General features: G+C 40.1%; 1 protein-coding gene across 2 annotated transcripts in view; it reads right to left on the reverse strand.

Moving 5' to 3' along the window:
- The window catches only part of rtel1 (regulator of telomere elongation helicase 1), a 55,904-nt gene extending 30,237 nt beyond the window's left edge, over positions 1–25,667 (reverse strand). For both annotated transcript variants that reach the window (XM_014146102.2, XM_014146101.2), the window contains exons 1-23: positions 25,320–25,667; positions 24,746–24,944; positions 24,372–24,465; positions 24,196–24,277; positions 23,759–23,819; positions 23,369–23,444; positions 21,149–21,233; positions 20,328–20,393; positions 17,631–17,784; positions 17,351–17,389; positions 16,559–16,631; positions 14,047–14,144; positions 13,682–13,737; positions 13,228–13,311; positions 13,032–13,113; positions 11,068–11,200; positions 10,718–10,831; positions 7,625–7,665; positions 6,847–6,932; positions 5,027–5,104; positions 4,785–4,862; positions 562–708; positions 223–338 (exon numbers count right to left, since the gene is read on the reverse strand). In XM_014146102.2, the coding sequence (XP_014001577.1) occupies positions 223–338; positions 562–708; positions 4,785–4,862; positions 5,027–5,104; positions 6,847–6,932; positions 7,625–7,665; positions 10,718–10,831; positions 11,068–11,200; positions 13,032–13,113; positions 13,228–13,311; positions 13,682–13,737; positions 14,047–14,144; positions 16,559–16,631; positions 17,351–17,389; positions 17,631–17,784; positions 20,328–20,393; positions 21,149–21,233; positions 23,369–23,444; positions 23,759–23,819; positions 24,196–24,277; positions 24,372–24,465; positions 24,746–24,944; positions 25,320–25,421 (2,144 nt within the window). In that variant the 5' untranslated portion in view covers positions 25,422–25,667. The remainder of the gene's footprint in view (positions 1–222; positions 339–561; positions 709–4,784; positions 4,863–5,026; positions 5,105–6,846; positions 6,933–7,624; positions 7,666–10,717; positions 10,832–11,067; positions 11,201–13,031; positions 13,114–13,227; positions 13,312–13,681; positions 13,738–14,046; positions 14,145–16,558; positions 16,632–17,350; positions 17,390–17,630; positions 17,785–20,327; positions 20,394–21,148; positions 21,234–23,368; positions 23,445–23,758; positions 23,820–24,195; positions 24,278–24,371; positions 24,466–24,745; positions 24,945–25,319) is intronic.
- Positions 25,668–26,483: the final 816 nt, after the last annotated feature.

A 26,483-nucleotide genomic window follows, 5' to 3' on the forward strand; every position in this document is an offset into this window, starting at 1 on the left:
AAAATGTACTTCTGTCATGCACAAAGTAGAAGTCCTAACCGACTTGCCAAAACTATAGTTTGTTAATTAACAACACATTTATTGAGTGGTTGAAAAACAAGTTTTAATGACTCCAACCTAAGTGTATGTAAACTTCCGACTTCAACTGTACCCGATGATCACCTGAAATGACCAGCATGCACCCCTGGTGATCACCTGAAATGACCAGCATACAATACTGACCTGTGGTCGCACAAGAAGATAGCCCCGTAGTCATCACGGTGGCGAATGACTCTTCCAATAGCTTGGTTCACTGCCCTGGACGCCTGCTGTCTATACCAGTTCTGCCCCGATAGGTACTACAGACACACACATGGAAAGACAGAGAAACACACTTATTAACTAGATGTCCAACTTCTTAGTGCATGAACATCTTTGCCAAAAATGTTTTAAAGTATATGTTTTGTTTGCTTTTAGTGAGAAAAAAAGTGAATTGACAATTTACATGGGCATTAGTGAAGTCCTAATAAATCCTGTAATATATCATCAGTCAGAGGACCAGCGAAGGGGCTTCCTCTATACCTGCACCCCAGGGGTCTTCTTCCTGCACATCTCATCCAGGTACTGCATCTTCAGAATGACCCGGGGGTCCATGCGGGGCGGGAATGGGAGGCCAGTGATTATGACCCCTCGGCCATACGTGTCAGCAAAATCCAGCCCCTCGCTGGCCTGGCAGAGGTACAAGGAAACCAATCAAGGCACACAGAAAACACCATGTATGGGCTTAAGATCAATTCAGAGTGATGTCTCCATGCGTTGTCAAAATTGTAGCGACCTTAACCTAACACTTAGCGACCTCGTTAAGAGGTTTGGATATCTTACCGAGACAGCTGAGGTAGTGGTCAATTTCACTTTGAGTCAAAATGCAAGCCGAGATCTACCGCTCAGAATTTTTTGTATTTTAAATATGACTTATAAAAACAGAAGCCTATGCAACATTAACCTTTTACAGTTCCAGAACAATGAAGTTTGTGCAGTAGGTTTAGCCCAATACATTACTGCATTGGGACATGCTTGAATTGCCCTGCCAATGTTGCTCTTCTCAGACCATTTCAAAATAATATTTCAAAATAATATTTCAAAACTTGAGGTATGATCACACCAGTAATAGATCAGTTGTTGTAGTACTTGTGAAGCACAGCTCAAGTGAGCATAAAATTGATGATTGAAAATATATTATCCACATTTTTTTTCTCCACTGGTCTGACATGGTCAGTCTCAGCGGAGGGAGGTAGAGAGCAGCTCCCTCCCTCCACTGAGACTGAACAAAAAGGGGACAACATCTTCCAACTGATTGTGAAACTCGAGTCGCACCGCATTATTTCTGCTTTTTTCATTTTCTACATTGGTGTCAGAAGTGGGATGGAACCCATGAGGCCATCAGAGGGCCATGTGCAACTCAGGAACTTGGTATAGAGAGGCGCGGGAAACGCTTCCCCGAAGGAAGGGGCGTCAAACGGTTTGGATGTCTTGGCGTAACAGCTAAGGTGTTGGGTTGACAGTCACTGGTCACGGGTTCAAGTCCCAATCAGCGGTACCCCCTGAATTTGCTACAAGATATTTATGTCAAAAGGCTTAAACAATATTTTTTATAAGGTTTCTGTTCACAAAAAGTAGATTACCCAATGAAATGATTAAGACGGGACACACTCCAGGAACAAATGTAAGTACATTATTTGTTTTAATTAAAAATCATAATAACAGCAGCCAGTGCTTGAGAGGATGCAATAGGCAAAACTGGTTGAAATTAAGTCATAATGAGGTCATACTGTATCAACCAGTTTCTGGTTGTATTTACTGGGAAATGGTTCTCAAACAATGCAGTATTTTTCAGGTATGAGCAATGCCTAAAACTCGGAGGCATGTGTGCAGGTTTTTCCTCGATTTTTTTTTACACAATACAGACAAAATACAACATACCAAGGTACAAACATCAACGACATCATACCCGCCCAGACACCTTTTCTCACGCCTATCTCCAGTGACTGTAATCATCTCTGCAACGTATCACGGGGGGGGAAATCACTAGGAAAGCCAAGCCAAGGAAGAAAAATAGCCATATTACAACTTATGTGTTGTGATAATTGCGTTGTTTGGTCTATAACCTGTTAGTTCATATGCCTTGCCACCGTGATACATAGGCCTAAGGCCGAGACAATAAGAAGACAGAGTGGCAGAATAAATTCAACCACACAAAACTGGAGAACAACATCTGTCCTGTTAAGTCCACAAAGCATATTGCATGTAACAAACAAGTTAGTATTTCAGAAATTTTTTGGACTACTAAACTACTATTGATTTAGAACTGTTAGGGTTTGACCAACTATTTGTTTGCATAACCTATATAATATAACAAAGAAGCTATGCTATAATATTAAGTTTATACTCTATATGATAAGAGCATACTGCTGTGTGAAAGGAAGGGGCTCATGGGATGGTGAGTCATATGGAAAGAATGCAGATGCTGTAAATCAGGGATGTGGAAGAGCTTGTTAAATGATAACGGCAGGATATGGGTGAAATGTATATGCGGAGGGGTGTCGGGGTTTTAGAGAACTGTGCGTTGTGCAGCCACAAGATAAATCAACTGCCAAAGATAATAACTACGCCCGGCAACAGGAGGCGTCTCGAGGTTGGGACCAACCTGCACGCCAACGATAGGATGAGTAAGTTTAAACCACGCTCATCCTCCCTCTGACAGGCCAGCAGTGAGCGGGAACTATCTCTGTCAGAGTATTTAATGAAAATCAAAGGATGTGTAACTCAGTTCTCTGTTTTGCCCTGCGAGGTGTTACCAGGGAGCCCGTATATACGAACCACCTATTTACCCTTCAAGTGTTTGCATTAATTAAAGTACAAAGAAATCAGAAGTTACTATGTGCTGACTATTTTGTTCCGATACCAGATTCGAATTGACGCGACTTAACAGAACCATGCAGAGTTAGGCTACCACAAGTCGCAAAGAAAACAGGAGCTGCCTATACTGTTCCAGCTTTAACATTTCAACATAATCAAAATCACCTATGCTTAGTCTAATACAGTGACAACTAAAAGATACCAAAAACAATCCAGTCCAATCAACATAAGCTAAATACACTGAGAAAAATATTAACGCAACATGCAACCAATTTCTAAATATTTTAGAGTTACAGTTCATATAAAGAAAATCAGTCAATTTAAATAAAATTCCTATGGCTTTAATCTTTGGATTTTACATGACTGGGAATACAGATATGCATGTATTGGTCAGACACCTTCAAAATAAGGTAGGGGAGTGGAACAGAAAACCAGTCAGTATCTGGTGTGACCACCATTTGCCTCATGCAGCACGACATCTCCTTAGCATAGAGTTCATCAGGCTGTTGATTGTGACCTGTGGAATGTTGTCCCACTCTTCAACGGCTGTGTGAAGTTGCTGGATATTGGCGGGAACTGGAACACACTGTCGTACACGTCGATCCAGAGCATCCCAAACGTGCTCAACGTGTGACATGTCTGGTGAGTATGCAGGCCATGGAAGAACTGTGACATTTCAGCTTCCAGGAAATGTTTACAGATCTTTCCGACTTGGGGCTGTGCATTATCATGCTGAAACATGTGGTGATGGCGGCGGATGAATGGCAACAATAGGCCTCAGGATCTCGTCACGGTATCTCTGTGCATTCAAATTGCCATTGATAAAATGCAATTGTGTTCATTGACCGTAGCTTATGCCTTTCCATGAAAAGCAAATCGAAACTGGCTTCCCTAAACTTTTTTTGGGGTGTGCCAGGACTATTCACATTTGAGCTTGTTTAGTTCAACGCTGATTGGCTATTATTTCATTTTATTATCAAGGGAGGCCAAATGCTCGCTGGCTTCCATTGCAGCAACAACTTCATTCTTTTTGACCAGATAGATGGGCTACACATAAAGAAACAGGGTAGGGTGGCAGGGTAGCCTAGTGGTTAGAGCGTTTGGCTAGTAACCGAAAGGTTGCAAATTCAAATCCCCGAGCTGACAAGATACAAATCTGTCAGTCTGGCCCTGAACAAGGCAGTTAACCCACTGTTCCTAGGCCGTCATTGAAAATAAGAATTTGTTAACTGACTTGCCTAGTTAAATAAAATAAAAATAAAAAGAGGGGCGCTTGCGCGGATGCTTTCTCCTGCGAGATGCATGCAGCCTCTTGCGAATTTATGGGTAAATTATGAAACACAGAGACAAAAGATGTACAATTATGTTTTTTTTGGTTTTTTTTCAGGAAGCCTGGCTTCCCTTGACATCCATGAACGCACGCCACTGCTGCACCCTTATATGGAATATCTTGAAATATGCAGACAGAAAGATTGAAAGTAAATTTAGATTGTGATACTTCTGACATCCAACTTTGTAACTCTGCCCATAACTTTTGGACTTTAAAGCATTCCCAGAAAATGACTCTGTTGTTGTGCTGTAGAATGTGTTAATTTGGTCTTGTATAATAAAGTGTGCTGTTTTTCCAATGAGGCCTGGTGACATTCTGCTTTGCCAAATCAGGAACTACTGTGTTGACATTTAAAAAGAGGTAGCATGCTATGTTTCCCTAACATGACGATGTTAGGCCATGGAGGGTAAACAGTGACCTTTTGGTAGAAGTGATTTACAGTATGTGAGTGGGCGACTATCTGAACCAGTAAATGCTATAAAGCCATTAGAGCAGAGGAAGTACTTCAGGCAAGAATATGGGGAAGACAGACTGACCATGACAAACAAACAGGTCTTACCTTTCCCCGACAGACCGCAAAGAAGCTGCCCCCTTTAGATTTTGAGTCATTGACTTTGTCATAATAACCATCAATTATCTAGACAAAGGGGAAATGGTATGGGTTAAGTTAGTTTCGCTGTACTAAAGATAGTCATCATGGGAATGTTTCTTCTGCACTGTCATTTACTGTTACGGTCACAAAACTGCAGGTAGTGACAGAGTACATGCAGTGTTTTGCATGGGACTGTCTGCAGCACTGACCTCCGTGAACGTCCCCTTTCCCCTGGGCTCCACAAACATGGGCTTTATGTTTTCAATGCGGTCGGCATGCCCGTTGGCCTGGGGAAAAAAAGCAGGCATAGAAGAGCATGTTATTATATTAAGTAAGACCAGAGGATTCTCATCACAGGCTCAGCATCAAAAATGAAGCAGGAGGATCCCCTACACACACAGTGCCTTCAGAAAGCATTCAGACCCCTTTACTTTTCCCACATTTTGTTACGTTACAGCCTTATCCGAAAATTGATAAAATTGTTTCCCCCCCTCAATCTACTCACAATAGCCCATGATGACAAAGCAAAAATAGGTTTAGAAATGTTTGCTAATTTATATATATATATATATAAAAAAAAAATACATCACATTTACATAAGTATTCAAACCCTTTACTCAGTACTTTGTTGGAGCACTTTTGGCAGCGATTACAGCAGCAAGTCTTCTTGAGTATGACGTTACAAGCTTGGCACATCTGTATTTGGGGAGTTTCTCCCATTCTCCTCTGAAGATCCTCTCAAGCAGTGTCAGGTTGGATGGGAAACGTTGCTGCACAGCTATTTTCAGGTCTCTCCAGAGATGTCCAGGCTCTGGCTGGGCCACTCAAGGACATTCAGAGACTTGTCCAGAAGCCACTCCTGCGTTGTCTTGGCTGTGTGCTTAGGGTCGTTGTACTGTTGGAAGGTGAACCGTCGCCTTCCCAACAGTTCTCCCATCTCCACAGAGGAACTCCAGAGCTCTGTCAGAGTGACCATCAGGTTCTTGATCACCTCCCTGACCAAGGCCCTTCTCGCCCGATTGCTCAGTTTGGCCAGGCGGACAGCTCTAGGAAGAGTCTTGGTGGTTCCCAACTTCTTCCATTTAAGAATGATGAAGGCCACTGTGTTATTGGGGGCCTTAAATGGTGCAGACAATTTTTGGTACCCTTCCCCAGATCTGTGCCTCGACACAATCCTGTCTCGGAGCTCTACAGACAATTCCTTCGACCTCATGGCTTGGCTTTTGCTTTGAAATGTATTTTCAACTGTGGGACGGTATAATAGACATGTGTGTGCACCTTTTCAAATCATGTACAATGAATTGAATTTACCACAAGTGGATTCCAATCAAGTTGTAGAAACATCTCAAGGATGATCAATGGAAATAGGATGCACCCCGAGCTCAATTTCAAGTCTCAAAGCAAAGGGTCTGAATACTTATGTAAATAAGGTATCTGTTTAATTTTGTATAAATTAGCAAAACAATTGTCATTATGGGTTATTGTGTGTAGATTGCTGAGTATTTTTTTATTTAATCCATTTTAGAATATGGCTGTAACATAACAAAATGTGGAACAAGTCAAGGGGTCTGAATACTTTCCGAAGGCACTGGATAAGGTCTTTAATTTATGATTCATCACACCGCTTGTCCTCAGCCATCTAGGCAACATACACTGCTTTGGATCTGGTCCTATGCCTGCTCCAGCGTTGAATTTCTGTATTACGGTGACGTCATTGTCCAGACCTTGCATCCATGCAGTTACCAACACATGGCAACGACTGTTGCCATGTCTAGGTAACCATAGAAGTGTAGAGTTGGCATCAGCACATACTGTACACATACAAGGCTACCTCTACATCAGGCCTTGGGTCAATTCAACACAAAATCATTTCGCTGCAGGAAATAGATTGATATTCAAATCCTATCCTGAAAAGTACTTTCATAGAAAAAGTTATCAATGTATGGGTGGAATTTCAAAAAAGTTGCTGAATTGAGGGTGTTCAAATGGTGACAACCTCTTTTCTGAGGGATCTCTGAGCTGCACTCACCCTCCAGAACTCCAGCGTCTTGTCCATCACAGGGTAAGAGGGGAAGAACACCAGCAAACCGTGAGGGACAATGCGTCCCAGATTCACTGCAGAAAGAAAAAGGAGAAAGAAGGAGAATTGTGGTAATATAGTAGAATGGGTTGTCTCCAGTATGTTTCTCGAGCTGATGCTCTCTAGCATTAAAGCAATGGCTGGAAGTCTAGTGAAACTACCTTCATACTGGACACAGAGATACAAATGGTATCCATGAGTTCATCTGACTCAGGGGAAGTAGATAACGGGCATCATTGCTAAAATTCCGTAGTATCCCTTTAATATACTCCTCCCCGATAACAATTTGCCACTGGAGGTCATTCAAGGTCCTTGTATATCTCTGTAATGAGTGATTTTCAAGATGTTTACAGCAATTACATAAAAATTAAGGATACACATTACACTAGTAAAAAAGATGTATATTAATAGCCTTTGTTTTTATTAATCAATACATTAAATAATTTTGTTCACTTTGGACCATTGAATTTTTTTTGAAAGAAACCTCTAAATCCCAAAACATCTCACTACAACTCTACACACCACTACTGGGACAAGTCAATTTGATTATCCCATCTTTAAACAATGCACAAATAATATTTTAACATTGATAAACATTGCAATATATACAAAAACATTTATGATGTGTAACTAGTTTCTCTCATGGTTGCAAAGGCAAGATACACAAATGCCACCGCAAATCAAGAACAACGCACAGATATTAATTTGTAGGATATGTTCATCTTACCAACAGTGTTCCCTAAAGATGCCATGTTTTCAGGGACAAACCTTTGAAACAAATAGTGAATGTGTGTTAATTAACCAAAAATTATATTAGCATACATGCAGTTCCTTCAGAAAGTATTCAGACCCCTTGACTTTTTCCACATTTTGTTACGTTACAGCCTTATTCTAAAGTGGATTTAAAAAAAAAAAATCTACACACAATCCATAATGACAAAGCGAAAACAGGTTTTAGAAATTGTTGCAAAATTATATTAAAAAAGACTGAAATAGCTTATTTACTTAAAACCTGTTGGGGATAGCGGGCAGTATTGACACGGCTGGATAAAAAACGTACCCGATTTAATCTGGTTACTACTCCTGCCCAGTAACTAGAATATGCATATAATTATTGGCTTTGGATAGAAAACACCCTAAAGTTTCTAAAACTGTTTGAATGGTGTCTGTGAGTATAACAGAACTCCTATGGCAGGCCAAAACCTGAGAAGATTTCAAGCAGGAAGTGGCCTGTCTGAGAAGTAGTGTTTCATCTTGGCTCTTTTTATTGAAGACTCAGGATCTGTGCAATAACGTGACACTTCCTACGTCTTCCATAGGGTCTCAGAGCCCGGGAAAACGTTGAACGATATCGAGGCAGGCTCTGGCTGAAACACTATCGCTTTTGGCAAGTGGCCACTCAGAGTACTATGGGCTTAGGCGCGTGCCCGCGTCGACCGAATGCTTTGTTTTCCTTTGTCTGTTTATCTAAACGCAGATTCCCGGTCGGAATATTATCGCTTTTTTATGAGAAAAATGGCATAAAAATTGATTTTAAACAGCGGTTGACATGCTTCGAAGTACGGTAATGGAATATTTAGAATTCTTTTGTCACGAATTGCGCCATGCTCGTCACCCTTATTTAGCCTTTAGGATAGTGTCTAGAACGCACGAACAAAACGCCGCTGTTTGGATATAACGATGGATTATTTTGGACCAAACCAACATTTGTTATTGAAGTAGAAGTCCTGGGAGTGCATTCTGACGAAGACAACAAAGGTAAGAACATTTTTCTTATAGTAAATCTGACTTTGATGAGTGCTAAACCTGCTGGGTGTCTAAATAGCTAGCCCTGTGATGCCGGGCTATCTACTGAGAATATTGCAAAATGTGCTTTCACCGAAAAGCTATTTTAAAATCGGACATATCGAGTGCATAGAGGAGTTCTGTATGTATAATTCTTAAAATAATTGTTATGCTTTTTGTGAACGTTTATCGTGAGTAATTTAGTAAATTCACCGGCAGTGTTCGGTGGGAATGCTAGTCACATGCTAATGTAAAAAGCTGGTTTTTGATATAAATATGAACTTGATTGAAAAAAACATGCATGTATTGTATAACATAATGTCCTAGGGTTGTCATCTGATGAAGATCATCAAAGGTTAGTGCTACATTTAGCTGTGGTTTGGGTTTATGTGACATTATATGCTAGCTTGAAAAATGGGTGTCTGATTATTTCTGGCTCGGTACTCTGCTGACATAATCTAATATTTTGCTTTCGTTGTAAAGGCTTTTTGAAATCGGACAGTGTGGTTAGATTAACGAGAGTCTTATCTTTAAAATGGTGTAAAATAGTCATATTTTTGAAAAATTGAAGTAATAGCATATCTAAGGATTTGAATAACGCGCCACAGGATTCAACTGGCTGTTGAGTAGCCCATAGAGGTTAAGTATTCAGTCCCTTTGCTATGAGACTTGAAATTGAGCTCAGGTGCATCCTGTTTCCATTGATCATCCCTGAAATGTTTCTACAACTTGGAGACCACCTGCAGTAGATTCAATTGATTGGACATGATTTGGAAGGGCACACACCGGTCTATAGAAGGTCCCACAGTTAAAAGTGCATGTTAGAGCAAAAACCAAGCCAAGAGTTTGAAGGAATTGTCTGGGGAAGGGTATCAAAATATTTCCGTAGCATTGAAGGTCCCCAAGAACACAGTGGTCTCTATTATTCTTAAATGGAAAAAGTTTGGAACCACCAAGACTCTTCCCAGAGCTGGCTGCCCGGCCAAACTGAGCAATCGGGAGAACAGGCCTTGGTCAGGGAGGTGACCAAGAACCCGATGCTCACTCTGACAGAGCTCTAGAGATCCTCTGTGGAGATGGGAGAACCTTCCAGAAGGACAAATATCTCTCCAGCACTCCATGAGTCAGGCCTTATTGGTAGAGTGGCCAGATGGAAGTCACTCCTCAGTAAAAGGCACATGACAGCACGCTTGGAGTTTGCCAAAAGGCACCTAAAGACTCTCAGACCATGAAAAACAAGATTCTCTGGTCTGATGAAACTAAGATTGAACTCTTTGGCCTGAATGCCAAGTGTCACGTCGGGAGAAAACCTGGCAAACCCTACAGTGAAGCATTGTGGTGGCAGCATCATGCTGTGGGGATGTTTTTCAGCGGCGGGGACTGGGAGACTAGTCAGGATTGAGGCAAAGATGAACGGAGCAAAGTACAGAGATCCTTGATGAAAAGCACTCTGGAGCAGGTTAGGACCTCAGACTGGGGTGAAGGTTCACCTTCAACAGGACAACGACCCTAAGCACACAGCCAAGACAACGCAGTAGTGGCTTCGGGACAAGTCTCTGAATGTCCTTGAGTGGCCCAGCCAGAGCCCGGACTTGAACCTGATCGAACATCTCTGGAGAGACCTGAAAATAGCAGTGCAGCTCCCCATCCAACCTGACAGAGCTTGAGAGGGTCTGCAGAGAAGAATGGGAGAAACTTCCCAAATACAGGCGTGCCAAGCTTGTAGCGTCATACCCAAGAAGACTTGATGCCGTAATCGCCGCCAAAAGTGCTTCAACAAAGTACTGAGTAAAGGGTCTGAATACGTATGTGAAATGTACGTTTTTATTTTTGATAAATGATCTTACATTTCAAAAAACCTGTTTTTGCTTTGTCATTATGGGTTATTGTGTGTAGGTGAGTGATTTAAAAAAAAATACATTTTAGAAAAAGACTAATGTAACAAAATGTGGAAAAAGTCAAGGGCATCTGAATACTTTCCAAAGGCACTGCACATTACCCCAGAGAGGGTAGTCACAGCGGTGGAGGTGCCCACCTGCGGTCAAATGCTGAGCTGAGCTGCACGCTGTCTGGACCGCGGTCAATTATGCTGACAAAGATCTGATCATGCTGAATCACATGCGAGTTCTCCAGGCATACTGGAAAGGGACTGTGGGGGCAAGGGGTCAAGAGAAGAAGTGAAACACAAAAAAGGAAACCCAAGGTCAGTTGAAAACACCAAAAACAGAACTGTCTCTTATGTTATGGACAAGAGCATCTGCTAAATGACCAACATGTGAATGACAAGACAAGTAGGTGATGAACAAAGTTGATGGCTAATTTCCTGTTATAGCTTTTTTCCCCCTCTGTGTGTGTGTGTGTATGGTTGATAAATAACACACTCACATTTGCATTTCGGAGGTGAACGAGGACAGAGGGGAGAGGGTCCCGCTGGTGAGGATGATGCTGCGCACGCCCTGCCTCACCAACTCCTGCATGCTGATCCCAGGCGAGAAGCACCAGTAACTCAGAACATTTCCTGGAATACACGAGAAAAACATTACATCACCACTGGTTATTTAAAATCGTAAAACACCATGGTACATCATTCAACCGGGGAACTCGGTCCAAACATGAGCGCAGATGTCCATAATACACTCTGTTTAGCTCAGTAACCTGAGTTGGATGGAGAATGGCCAAGCAACACTGCCTCTAGCTAGATCTAAAGTGACCGGTTGATTCAGATTTTCTTCAAGGAGGAGAGCAGAGGACTTCTGTTCTATAATGTACAGGGATCTCAATGTCAACCTGTAGGACAAGGGCCTTTATTCTCAAATCGTCTCAGTGAGTGCTGATCACTGAGAGCTTTGTACATAAAGCCCCAGGTCCCCCGTCAATATAATCTTATTCATTATGATCTAAAAGGCCAAACTGATCCTAAAAATCAGCACTCCTTCACTGACACGCTTTGTGAATACAGAATGAGATCTGTGTTCAAAATACATACAGTGAGGGAAAAAAGTATTTGATCCCCTGCTGATTTTGTACGTTTGCCCCCTGACAAAGAAATGATCAGTCTATAATTTTAATGGTAGGTTTATTTGAACAGTGAGACACAGAATAACAACAAAAACATCCAGAAAAATGCATGTCAAAAATGTTATAAATTGATTTGCATTTTAATGAGGGAAATAAGTATTTGACCCCCTCTCAATCAGAAAGATTTCTGGCTCCCAGGTGTCTTTTATACAGGTAACGAGCTGAGATTAGGAGCACACTCTTAAAGGGAGTGTGCCTATGTTTATTATTTTGACAAATAAAAAAGGATATGTATATAAAAATACTTACCTTTATGCTTAAAAAATATTTTGTTATAATGAAGGAAATATCTACCTGTGGTGGTCGGTACCGTTTAAGATGAGGGAGGACAATTATTATTTAAAAAAATGTATGCGCATGGCCTTATTTCTATTACAGCATATGGATGACTATCATTCATATTCCATTCACCCAGTTCAATGTAACATCAATATGTTTGGGCTACTACATGAGACTCAAATTTTCCCTATAGCCATCATGAGGTTGCTACAACCTAGCCTATGAATGAAAGTTTACAATGTAGGTGCACAGGTTGAGAGAAACATTTTAGTAATCAAGGTGACAGACAGTGACACATTCAATACTGCCTTGCACACTCTTGCTGATCTAGGTTGTAATCATTTCGTTCTGTTTTCTTACGTTTAAGAAATGTTTTTCTACAGAAATAGGCGGAATGAATACATCCCTGATCACATGCAAACAGTTCACTTTCATTGCAGCCACATACAAACAGCATGACCACTTTGCTCGTTGCAATTCCTTCTCACATCTACGCACCATCCTCCTCTCTCACATTTTCCCTTCGCTTGTGGACTTCAGTGCACAACACATTAGCTGTCTGTGACCAGGCAAAAAAAAACGTTCCAAGTCAAACCTTCACATCATAACTGCTACACAGCCTACATCGTTGTCACCATATTAGCTAGCTAATGTCATAGTTAGCATAGCGAATAGAACTGACGCATTAGTAAACCCACTACAATCATGCAGTAGAGTGTACAGTCAGCAAACAGTTTAGCATTTACACCAGCGGGCCTGTGGCAATAAATTAAGAAAACCAAAAGCTCAGCTTGACTTAGAAAAGTATCAGTTTTGGATAGCCATTGCCAGATAGCTAACATAGCATCTCTCTCTGAGCCGGGTGTTTGTGTAGGCTCAACTAGCTAGCTGCATTCGCTAAGTAAGCGAAAGTGAAAAAATAAAAATGACATCTCTCTTCTCCATTTTTGAAGAAATGTATTTGTTCAACAATGACTGACACAGAATGTTACCTTGTTTTTTGGAGGAAGATGAAGACCACACATCAGTATTTTGTTTTTTCTTATGATGGCTGGTGTCTTTATGGATATGGACCTGTGACAGCGGATGTGCCAAAACAGTATTAAAACCATGGTTCAAATTTACAATTCTGATTGGCATTTGTATATCCAGATAGATGTGATAGTGACTGCAGTGCCTAATACACACCTTAAATTTAGTGGTGCTGGATTGCATGTTGGGCGGCATGTTTGCACCTTTGTTGCCCTCTTGTGCATCAACGCAGAACACCAGCTAGTGAGAGAAAAGAAGAGAAAGATAAGAAAATACATGATACAGTATTCACATTGGACATACATTGATAGACTTAAAACAAGGACATTGTTCCTGTTCCAATGCTTTGGATTTTGCTTTATTTCAACCACATCTCCCTTCTCTAATCCCTCTATATCATCCCCCTCTTCTTTCTTTCCCTGATCCTGTTTCTTTACTTCCCTCTGTCCCAGCTGTAGGACAGGAAACCCTCTGAAAATCATTAGGTCTGAGAAGTGCTCAACATCTTTCAATTCCAATGAATTGTTGTTACATCTGCACATTTAGTGTAAAAATGTTACAAATAAATACATGAAAGGGAAAAAAACAACGCTTTAAAAGTGCACCAAACCTGAATTATGTCCGCCAATTTCTGTAATCCATTTGTGTTCATGAATATGCCTGGTTCTGTTAAAAGAAATAAACACTGATGGTATCGCCGCCATCACTAACTATGTTCAAACACTCAGCATTCAAATTACAATGTAAGGTACAGTACTAGAAAAAGGCAGTGAAAAGTGAAAGTCAATAATGGAAGGCGTAACTTAAATCCTAAGACTACAATGACTCAGGACTTCAGACAAGTGGACATACAATAGCTCAATAATAACGTTTTAGAATTTTCATTGAATTAGCTTTCAATTTTATTTTAGATTTGAACTTGATATCACATCAGAATGGCTGAATAAAGGGGAAGCCATATGAACAGAGACTCACTTCCAGCCAGATATCCAGTGATCTGCTCCAGGGCTTCAAAGATGGGCGTCCTTGTGTCGAATGTGAGGTGAGCCTTCTGGAACAACTCATAGATGAAGCTGAGAGGGATGATTTAAAGTGTACAGAATGTGGATGAGCGCTTTCTACATTGCCTTCAGAAAGTATTCATACCCCTTGACTTATTCAAAATTTTGTTGTGTTACAGCCTGAAATCTAAATGGATTAAATAAATAAATCCTCACCAATCTACACCCAATAACGGCAAAGTGAAAACATGCTTTTAGAAATGTTTGCAAATTTATTGAAAAAGAAAGAGAAATATCTCATTTACATAAGTATTCACACCCCTGAGTCAATACATGATAGAATCCCCTTTGGCAGAGATTTCAGCTGTGAGTCTTTCTGGGTAAGTCTCTAAGAGCATTGCACAACTGGATTGTACAATATTTGCACATTCATCAAGCTCTGCCGAGTTGGTTGTTGATAATTGCTAGACACCCATTTTCAAGTCTTGCCATAGAATTCTGCTTGAACATAAGTCAAAACTGTAACTAGGCCACTCAGGAACATTCAATGACGTCTTGGTAAGGAACTCCAGTGTATATTTGGCTTTGTGTTTTAGGTTTTTGTCCTGCTGAAAGCCAATTGTCTCCCAGAGTCTATTGGAAAGCACACTGAACCAGGTTTTCCTCTAGGATTTTGCCTGCGCTTAGGTCTACACTTTGTATTCAAGACATGTTAATTTCTTTGCCACATTTTTAGAATTTTTACTTTAGAGCCTTATTGCAATCAGAATGCATGTTTTAGAATATTCTGTTCATATTCTGTAGTTATTTTCACTCTGTTATTTAGCTAGCTTGTGGAGTAACTACAATGTTGAGACATCCTCAGTTTTCTATCACAGCCATTAAACTCTAATTGTTTTAAAGTCACCATTGGCTCATGGTGAAATTACTGGGTAGTTACCTTCATTCCGGCAAATGAGTTATGAAGGATGCCTGTATCTTTGTAGTGACAGTGTATTGATACACCATCCAGTGTGACTAATAACTTCGCCATGCTCAAAGGGTTATTCAATGTCTGTCCCACTGAATACTTTCCTGAATACAAATGCCTCTCAAAGAAGGGCACCTATTGGTAGATGGGGAGGGGGGGGCCCCTCCCCATCTACCAATAGGTGCCCTTCTTTGAGAGGCATTTGTGGTTGAATCTGTGTTTGACATTCACTGCTCGACTGAGGGAACTTACAGATAATTGTTCAGTGCAGTCGGAAAGTATTCAGACCCCTTGACTTTTTCCACTTTGTTACGTTACAGCCTTATTCTAAAAAGGTGTGTGCCTTTCCAAATCATGTCCAATCAATTGAATTTACCACAGATGGACTCCAATCAAGTTGTAGAAACATCAAGGATGATCAATGGAAACAGGACGCAAGTGAGGTTAATTTCGAGTCTCATAGCAATGGGTCTGAATACTTATGTAAATAAGGTATTTGTTTTTTTTAATGTTAATACATTTGCAAACATTTATATTTGTTTAATCCATTATAGAATAAGGTTGTAATGTAGCAAAATGTGAAAAAAGTCAATGGGTCTTAATACTTTCCGAAGGCACTGATACAGTGCCAGTTAAATGTTTGGACATACCTACTCATGTTTTCATTCTTTTTTTACTATTTTCTACATTGTAGAATAATATGGAAGACATTAAAACTATGAAATAACACATATGGAATCATGTAGTAACCAAAAGTGTTAAATCAAAATATATTCTATATTTGAGATTCTTCAATGTAGCCACCCTTTGCCTTGATGACAGCTTTGCACAGTCTTGGCAGTGTCTGAATACTTATGTAAGTTATTTCTGTTTTTTATTTTTAATATATTCGCAAACATTTCTAAAAACCTGTTTTCGCTTTGCCATTATGGGGTAGTGTGTGTAGACGGATTAAATAAAAACATTCTCTCATCAGTTTTAGAATAATGTGGAAAAAGTCAAGGGGTTGGAATACTTTCCCAATGCACTGTATTTAGGCTTGCTCCAAAAACAAAAAAAGGTTGAATACTTATTGACTCAAGACATTTCACCTTTTCATTTTTAACATAATTCCACTTTGACATTATGGGGTGTAGGCCAGTTACATAATCTCTCAATTTAATCCATTTTAAATTCAGCCTGTAATACATCAAAATATGGAAAAAGTGAAGGTGTGAATATTTTCTGAAGGCACTGTAAATGCAAGCATGATGCTTTGAAAACCATTTTTAAAAAAAATACACTAATGTGCATGAAGTGTAAAATGTGCTTTACCCTTCATCATCTTTGGAGATGACAGCAGTAACCAAATGCATAGCCTGTCAAGTGCTTTTGCAATGGTGCTATGAGGTGAGTTCCAAAATAAATGCACTGACTTTATCCTTAATTCTCTTTTGGGTGGTGATGACAGCCATAAGCAAAAAACATCTCAATATTAATATCACGTATACCCTCTGTAAAACCCAGAAGCACACACCTTCCAGGTTTGGTGATCCCCTTGTCCGACACGTCGTAAGAATCAATGGCCGCCTCCAGATCCAGAAGTATCTCTGCAAAACCATTTATGTAAGAAGGGAGTTGTGCAGTGCAATCTCTAAGATATTACACATTTAAACCATTGGACACATTCATTGGTGAAATCCCATGCTTCTTAAAGCAGCAATCAGCAGTAGAAACAATAACAAAGCAGTCTCCCTCACCCTGGTTTGGTAAAAAGCTGAGGGATGGGCCTGGAGAAATGTAACCACTCTCAAATGCATAGGGCTATAGATGCAAAAACTGACCATCCATATCAAAATGATAGCTTCAACACATGGTTAAAACTATATAGGGGGCGGCAGGTAGCCTAGTGGTTAGAGCGATGTGCCAGTAACCGAAAGGTTGCTGGATCGCATCCCTGTGCTGACAAGGTAAAAATCTGTCATTCTGCCCCCGATTTCACTGTTCCCCGGGAAGGCCATCATTATAAATAAGAATTTGTTTTTAACTGACTTGCTTAGTTAAATAAAAAGGTTAAATGAAAAAATATATAGTTTTTGTTTAAAATGTTCTTTGTTTACAAACATTGGCATAAAACAAGCTTATATTTTGGCTTCTGATGGGGTACAACTAAGCTCATGAGGCATTTATAAGTTAAATTCTTCATGAATCATTGGGTACATATAATTCATTTATATGTCCAAAAATGGATGTAGCAACTGCTGATTGCTCCTTTTAAGATAGGAGTGTATGATGGTTGCATGACAAACATTAGGATAAAATAACTTACGTTTTATTTTAGCAATGGTGGTTATGTCCAATTTCAAACCTGGAATGAAAGAATCGTTAAAAGGTGGCACTTTCCAAAAAAAATTAATAAAAAATGTTTCCGTTTCAAATTGAACAATGTAGTAAAATTTGTCATAACAATACAATTCACACATTTCTCAATCAATGGAACCAAGACACTACTTCAAAGATCTCTGCATATGAATACGGGGGGGGGGGAAATCATGAATGCTTGTCCTTACAATGAGTTTCCAAATTGTGTAGACAATAATTATTCTGACCCCCGTTTATGGATTCCATATTGAAGTCCTCCGAGACGTCTCCTCGCCCGGCTTCTTTGGCCTGCTCCGCTAGCAGCTTGTCCACAGCGTCAATGGCTGATGCCAGGTCGTAGGGCGTGAGGTCAAAGGATGTGGACTCCTCACACATCTTCTCCTGTGGGCATTTTCAGTGGTCAGAGGCAAAATTTACAGTGGTTCATGTTCATAAGGGTATACAACGGAAACAGTTTCCTTTGTTTTGCAAATGAAAAAGGAGTACTTTGTTTTCAAAACATCCAGGTAGTCCATCCCTGTTCGTCAGTTTTCTTCCGTTTAGTGCCTAATGGATATTTTCCTGTTCCTGAGTTTTGCACAAAGTGCTAAATACCTGAAAAATGGTCTCGTAATACCTGGTAATGGTTGAACCGTAATCCGCCATGCTCAAACCTTTCTAATGGAGGAATATATTAGAATGTTGGTGAATCATTTCTGCAGATCCTCTCAAGCTCTGTCAGGTTGGATGGGGAGCGTCGTTTTACAGCTATTTTCAGATCTCTCCAGAGATGTTAGATTGGGTTCAAGTCCGGGCTCTGGCTGGGCCACTCAAGGACATTCAGAGATTGGTCCAGAAACCACTCCTGCAGCCGAAGCCATGTCTTGGCTGTGTGCTAACGGTCGTGGTCCTGTTGGAAGGTGAACCTTCGTCCGAGTCTGAGGCCCTGAGTGCTCTGGAACAGGTTGTTTTCATCAAGGATGTACTTTGCTCCCTTCATCTTTCTCTCAATCCTGACTAGTCTCCCAGTCCCTGCTGCTGAAAAACATGGTGCCAGGCTTCCTCCAGACGCTTGGCATTTAGAAACCAATCTTGGTTTCATCAGAACATACATACATACATACATACATACATACATACATACATATGCAACAATTTCAAAAAACCTGTTTTCGCTTAGTCATTATGGGTTATTGTGTGTTGATTGATAAGGAAAATGTTTTATTTAATCCATTTTAGAATAAGGCTGTAACGAATCAAAATGTGGAAAAAGTGAAGGGGTCTGAATACTTTCCGAATGCACTGTATAGTACTGCAGTAGGCAATCAGAGTTGGGAGACTGAAGAGACAACAGCCAGCCACTTGGCAGCCTTCCAGATTGTTCTCAAAGTTGAAATAACTCCAAACTCCTGGACTGGACGGGGGGTTGGAGAAAGACACAGAGACAGACAAGAGGCTGCCACTGAAAGCAAAAATGTTTGCCTGAAATTAAAATGGAGACATAAGAAATAAATCAACTTGGCTGGTTCTCGTTTTTTCTTCCGACCTATAAAATGGATTGAAGTTGGGGCTTGGGGTGACTAGGGGTGGAAGTGTTGACACACTATGGATGCAGATCTTGATTATTTGGCTTAGTCATGCTCGTGCTCTGCAGTTTCTGTTTGTCTGGCAGTCATTTAAAGGCTGCTCTTTAGTTTCACAAAAGCAGACTACAGCTACTGTCGCTGATGCCTTACTGAAATAAATATAGCTCAACTCTCTCTATCCACACAGTCAAAAACAATAGTTGTAAAGGAAAGCCAACAGTGTGAAGAGGGCTATAATAATGATAATGAAATTTTTTCTCACAGGGGGAGAAGCCAATCAGGGCCACGTTCAGTAGGCAAACATTGTGGATAGAAATGTACTATTTATAACAAATATGCCTCTCTGACTCTATTCGTGACCATGTTCCACAATGTTATAGTGCTGTGCGACGTTTGTTCTTGGTAGCCATGAGGAGTTGGTTTTGGAGCATATGACTGCCGGGTTATTATTGCAAAGTCAGGGGCTCCTATTAGTGCCGGGAGGCTGGGCGCCAACACCCTTGCGTGACTTGCACATCGCCTCCCCATGTTCTATTCCGTCCCCCACTCCGATCTGGTTGTGGTCTAAAAAGGCAGGCAGGGAGGGTGTACACTGACTGCAGTGCGGTGTGTGTGATTAGGCAGTGGCCAGATTGCGTAACACCCAGAGGAGAGCAGGTTGTTCTCAGGCTCTCTCACGGAAGGCTGCCACACTGGCTCTGGCTGGAGGGGGTTTAATAGGACACACCAGGATAGTGTTGTTCAGTAGGGAGAAAAGGTTGTAAAAAGGCAAGGTACTACCTGAATTTGTCCAGTAATACTTTTTTGATTTTCATGTTTTACAGTGTGTTTTAGTGAACACGACCCTGAAGGTAGAGGATAGAAAATAACTGGGATAAAACAGATAAGTATTAAAATACCCTCAAATAAAAAAGGTGACATTCTGTACTGTTGACTCATGAAACATTTGATCTCAAATCCAATATGCTGGAGTAAAGAGACAAATTAAAAGATTTAGCTTTACTTTCCAAATAAATACATAGGGGAGTGTATATTGATGAAATGCGTTGGTGCTATTTTTTTACAACTGGTAGTGTTACTTATATTTTTTGCAGAACTGTGTACCCCATAAACATCCTCTTATAAAAAAAAATGTATCTTCCTATTGTGCACCGATGAAGGCATTTAGCCAAAAAAGTGCTTTGGATAATCGATTACCTTAAAATTGTATTAACATTTTCCTTTAAGAGAGGCTGAATGCTTTATATCTTCGTGGAACTTAGATGTTTCAGAATGGTGGTGGGTGAAGAAGGGGATCATCAATTATCAATGACCTCCATTGCTCATGAATAAACCAAGAAGACCTGCAGTCCAACTTACCACGTTATGCGCTTCGTCGAAAATGACCACTGCCCCTTTCAACTCGATGTTGTGCGCCCTGCGACTCTGTCAAGCAATGAGGAAGAAATGTAAAATGAATTGTGAAAAGAGCACAATTTTGTGAAAATCTATGATTTTAAAAGCCAATATGTATTCTATATGCATCCATGTCATGACTAAAACATGCTAATATAGCAGTCTAAAATAAGCCTGACAGGGGTTTAATGGCTAGCACATGAGAAACTTGTGCTGTAAGTAAAATTGACCAAGTACCTAAAAGCAGCACTTACAGACCCTTTCAAGGCAGGCATGACACAGCAGTTTCTCCAAAGCCTACATTTGTACTACTATTAAGCAACTGGCTGAAACTGAAATCTAAAATATTGCATTATAACTTTGCAGAGAGAGAAAAGAGACATTTTTCTTTAGTGTGATTCAACAATAATACAACATAACGAGCAGTTAAATTTGATTCAACAAAGCCAGTCAACAAATCTTACTTGGTAGCATTGGATATACTGTATGATGCTCTGTGAATTATTGTTTAATTAAGTAAATGACTTGCTAGTACTATAAAATATAAAGAACGGTCAAGACCATTTTCAGGGAGAAATGATTGCGCCTCCTCACACATCAGGGTCGTATTCACTTGGCACCAAACAGAAGACAACAGACTTGGAGTGGGAGAGACTACCTTAACTTATCCAATAAGAAACCTTTGTTTTTGTGCTCGGTGCAAAACATTTTGCTACGGTGTGCACTAATAAATACAACCCATATGGCCTCACATTCTCAGAATCACAGAAGAACACGTGGCTCACCTTTGGGTCCAGGAGATAGTTGTAAGGCATGAATATGATTTCTGCCTGCTGTTTCAAGGAGCGTGAGAGGTAGTATGGGCAGACCCTAGGGAAACAAGGCAACTGTGAGACAAAGAAAAGGGGATGCTCCAGTAAACCAATACATTTCCAAAATAGGGATATTAAAGTCCTCTCCAGAAATAAGTCAATGATTGCATGAAGAAAGAGTATGGCAGAGAGAAAGAAAAAAAAAGATGAGTTCAGTGTGATTCGGAATGAAGATGATAGGCACAGGTTAACCTCTCTGGGAGATGTGGGACGACCCGCAATACACACTATCAACAGCCAGTGAAATAGCAGGGCGGCAAATTCAAAACAACAAAAAATCGCAAAATTCTAATTTCTCAAACATACAAGTATTATACACCATTTTAAAGATAAGATTCTCCATAATCCAACCAGTGTCCGATTTCAAAAAAGGCTTTACGGCGAAAGCATAACATTAGATTATGTTAGGACAGCGCCTAAACAAGAAAAACCACACAGCCATTTTCCAAGCAAGGAGAGGCATCACAAAAACCAAAAATACAGCTAAAATGTATCACTAACCTTTGATGATCTTCATCAGATGACACTCCCAGAACTCAATGTTACAAAATACATGTATGTTTTGTTCGATAAAGTTCATATTTATATCCATAAACCCCATTTTACATTGGCGCGTGATGTTCAGAAAATGTATTCCCTCCAAAATTTCCAGTGAATGAGCACATCAATTTACAAAAATACTCATCATAAACGTTGATAAAATTTACAACAGTTATTGAAAGAATTATAGATACACTTCTCCTTAATGCAACCGCTGTGTCAGATTTTAAAATAGCTTTACGGCGAAAGCACATTTTTCAATATTCTGAGTACAGAGCTCAGCCATCAAAGCAAGCTATATAGTTACCCGCCAAGTTCTGGAGTCAACTAAACTCAGAATTAGTATTATAAATCTTCACTTACCTTTGCTGATTTTCGTCAGAATGCACTCCCAGGACTCCCACAAGAAATGTTATTTTTGTTCGAAAAACTCCATATTTATGTCCAAATACCTCAGTTTTGTTCACGCGTTCAGATCACTAATCCAAAGGCATAACGCGTGAGCGCAAAACCAGAGACGAAAAGTCAAATAGTTCCATTACCGTTCGTAGAAACATGTCAAACGATGTTTCAATCAATCCTTAGGGTCTTTTTAACATAAATCTTCGATAAATTTCCAACTGGACAATAGCGTATTCATTACAGAGGAAAAAGAAGGAGTGGCGCATCTGCGTGCTTGCGCAGTAAACAACTCGTTGGTCCCAGGGTTGAGTCAGCTCCTATTCTCTGCCCAGTAACAGTTGAAGCATAAAACAAGGTTCTAAAGACTGTTGACATCTAGTGGAAGCCTTAGGAAGTGCAAAATGACCCCACAGACACTGTAGTTTGAATAGGGATTAGATAGAAAAACTACAAGTCACTTCCTGGTTGGATTTTTTCTCAGGTTTTTGCCTGCCATATGAGTTCTGTTATACTCACAGGCATCATTCAAACAGTTTTAGAAACTTCAGAGTGTTTTCTATCCAAATCCACTAATAATATGCATATCCTACCTTCTGGGCCCGAATAGCAGGCAGTTTAATTTGGGCCCGTTATTCATCTTAATTTCTGAATACTGCCCCCTGTCACCAAGAAGTTAAAGACTGAATTCAATCAGTCTTCATTAATAAGTATGAAAATAATTGACCTTGTAAAAACACAATAGTCTCAAACTAAACCTCCCTGGCAAAACTGTAGTTGAGTGAATAATTACAAATCCCATATGGCTACATCCAAAAGTTTGCCTCTAGTCCTTACACCCCCTGCCGATCTGAATTGCAAGACAAATTAATTACAAAACATAATGCCTCAAAATACATCCTCCTGTTTCCCAGGTTTCTATTAGTTGCCAGTGTGGGTGGCACTTCAGAGGGAATCCAGTGGGCTGCCATACTGTAACTGATGGCTCCAGCTATAACTGAAATCCTTCATATCTGGCAACCGGCGTCCCCTGAAACAACAGTCGCAGCTTAAATGCTCCAGAGACATTAATATTCCAATATGCCCTCCATAAACAAGACTTATGATACCGGTTTGTAGCCAAGCTGGTAAAGCTAGGGGTTTGGAAGAAGGAGTGGAATAGTACAAGAAAGGGTGGAATGGGAGATTTCATACCTTTGCTTGATGCCAGCTTTCACCAGATCTTCAACATCCAGAATGGAGTTCACCAGGTCTTTATCCATGCTCTTCTCTGGAGATGGGAGAAAATCAAAGATCCGATTTCACAATTAATTGCAGGCATTTTAATTAATTCAACTATTGGTCAATGACAATTACTATCTTGGGGAAGAAAAAAAAAATGAGACAGCTGTAGACAATAGCTTATGAACTTCTGTTTTTACTAGATTTTGTTGATGTCCTCAATCATAGAGGATAATAAAAGTCTGTGCTTAAAGACAGTATCAGGCATAAAGATACACATATTACTAGTGTAATATATTATAGTAGTGTTCTATTTAATTCTGTGGTATGAGCCATCGTCTCTCAATCTCTTTACACGCATACCTTCAACATTGTTGTAGAAGACGCACGACCTGGTGGATATCTTTTGCCTACACATGTGAACCTGGGAAGAGATTACCATGTCAGTCAGATTCAGGATATATCAACTCTGAAATCCAAAAAGAATGTCTAACGTATATTTATGGATAAAAATAAGTTGTTAAGGACAGAATGTGTTATTTATATCATAAAGATTGAAAATTGTAAATCATGTATTGTACAAGAAAAGCATATGGATTTGGTAAAGTGATTAGAACAGGGTATAGACTGATTTGGTAAAGACAGAACACAAACTAATTTGATGCCTCACACATTCTGACTTGACATCTACTAATTGCACGTTGACAGAAGCTCACTGCACCTCTACTGTCCATCCTAATATGGTTGATTCATCCCAAGCTGTGTTGACCTCTCAGACTTTATTCCTATCCTTTCTGTACCTTAAGGTGGTTGCTCTCCTGACGCATCACCTCCGGGTTAATACAAAGCTGCTCCCTGGATCCTAACACACACACTTTGGGCCTGAAAGTCAGAGAACAACACAATTTTAACACTGACAATAATTGCAACGTACACAAGGGTGTGAGTCTTCTAGGATTAACAAGAAGGCCCTTACCTGTAGGAAGTGTTCTTTAACTCGTTAATGACCTGGGTCAGCTGAGAATGTGTCCTGGATGCATAGATGATCTTTGGAATATCAGTATAATAAGCTACAAGGGACAAAGATATCATAAAAGGGATTAAAAAATGTATTAACATACAGGTGTAAATATAAAAGCATGGTGATCTACTAAAGAAAACAAAATGTAGTATGTATAAACTGTGTTAAAAACAACATAATCTGATAAATACTGACACAAACTATGTGAACTGGACTGCATATTTTGCTGAATTAGCCTAGTTTTGCAATCAGCAACATCGCGATGGCAGTTATATGATAGATTAGCAGTTTTTCATCCAGAACAGATGCTATGTGTGTGGTGCCCATACTTGTTGTGTCTCCATCTGTTGCAGCGGTCCCCCACGATGCCAATTGTGTATTGGGGAAAAGCTCGGCTCCTCCCATCTTTTCTGCTATCTTCCTGGCAGAAATGGTGTCTTTGAAGTAGTCCCTCCAGGCAAGGGTGGCACACAGCAGGCATAGGGTTTTGCCCGTGCCTGTCGGACTCTCCAGAACCCCATTTACCTTCTGAAATACACTTATTAAAATGTGTTTCAACCAAAAAGGTTCAATAGCGTTCCCCTTAGAGAATCTGTTGGTTTGTGTAGCGGCTACTGTCCATACATGGGGATTAAGAATTTACATTTCCACTGTCGCTAGGTTGTTTGCCTTAGACTTTTTAAAATTATTATTTTGTATTAATTCCTGCATTTATTAATTCAGGTTGATAGTTAGCTAATTAATTTATCTGAGCATGTTGACTACAAGTTACTGTACCCATCTTAAACCCACCTCAATCTGACCCGACGGCCAATGACATTTCACAAAAAATGCACTTCCTGGATAGCTTGCTAACTTTGATAGCAAGATGGTCATGTTTGAAGGTTCATAAAGCACACTTACGTTTTGTAGACACTCAATCACCTTGCTCATATAATCCTTCTGACATTCGTATGGGGTGAAAGGGAAATCCACAGTTATCCCTTTCAAAGTCAGTGGAGGCATCGTTTTTCAGCAGGCTCGCGCAGCTTGCTAGCTGGCTACATTAGCAGATTAGTAAACTAGCTCCTTAGCTAAAGCAACCTAACAAGTACCTGCTGTCAAACCACAGCACTGGTCAGCACCTGAAACATAACTAAAGATGTATGGATTTGCTTGGCTGATGTATCTCCCCGAATTCAATTAACCGGAATTAAAGACAGTCAGTGCTATTCCACTTTCATGCTTGGCGCGAACTCTCTGCTTTCACACATGCGCACTTACGCAAAGGCATGGCTCTTTGCTGCCTCTTGATAGGCTCATCTACTAACTCAATGGACATTAGATTATTATGTGCTCTGAGTGTTGATGTGTTTGCTTGAATTCAAATGGTATGGTGGCCAATGCTTATAGTCTTTATTCACAACAGAATGTCTGTGATATTGTCAGGCAGTGTCATTGATATGAAATCAAAGACATTTTGCGCACACACACACACACACACACACACACCACGTGAAGACTACACAACCACACTCACAGACAGACAAACATGCTAGGAGGAATGCTCTCTTTCTCTCTCGTAAATTAGCAGAGCAACCAGAAATGATCAAAAGCGCCTTATAAACCGGGTGGTTCGAGCCCTGAATGCTGATTGTCTGAAACAGTGTTATACCACGGGTATGACAAAACAATACTTGTATTGTTCTAATTACTTTGGTAAACAGTTTATAATAGCAATAAGGCATCTCCGGGGTTTGTGGTATATGGCCAACATACCAAGGCTAATGGCTGCATCCAGGCACTCTGCATTGTGTCATGCAGGAGTAAGCAGTGGTATATTGGCCATAAACAGTACCACAAGTCCTTGGTCCTTATTGCTTAATTAGACATAATGTATTCGTTGTAGAAGTTGATCTCAAAAAGCCAGACAGAAGTAGATAATAACAAAAAGAATATGCTTATTTAATGAAAACAAGACACTTGGATGTTCACCTCAATAAGAGATCAGGCATGGGGTTCATATATACAGTCATTGGGTTGTTCAATGGCATACATGTATTTCTTTTTAATCTATCACTTGGTGAT

This window comes from Salmo salar, chromosome ssa15 (genome assembly GCF_905237065.1).
Source record: "Salmo salar chromosome ssa15, Ssal_v3.1, whole genome shotgun sequence".
Lineage (NCBI taxonomy): Eukaryota > Metazoa > Chordata > Actinopteri > Salmoniformes > Salmonidae > Salmo > Salmo salar.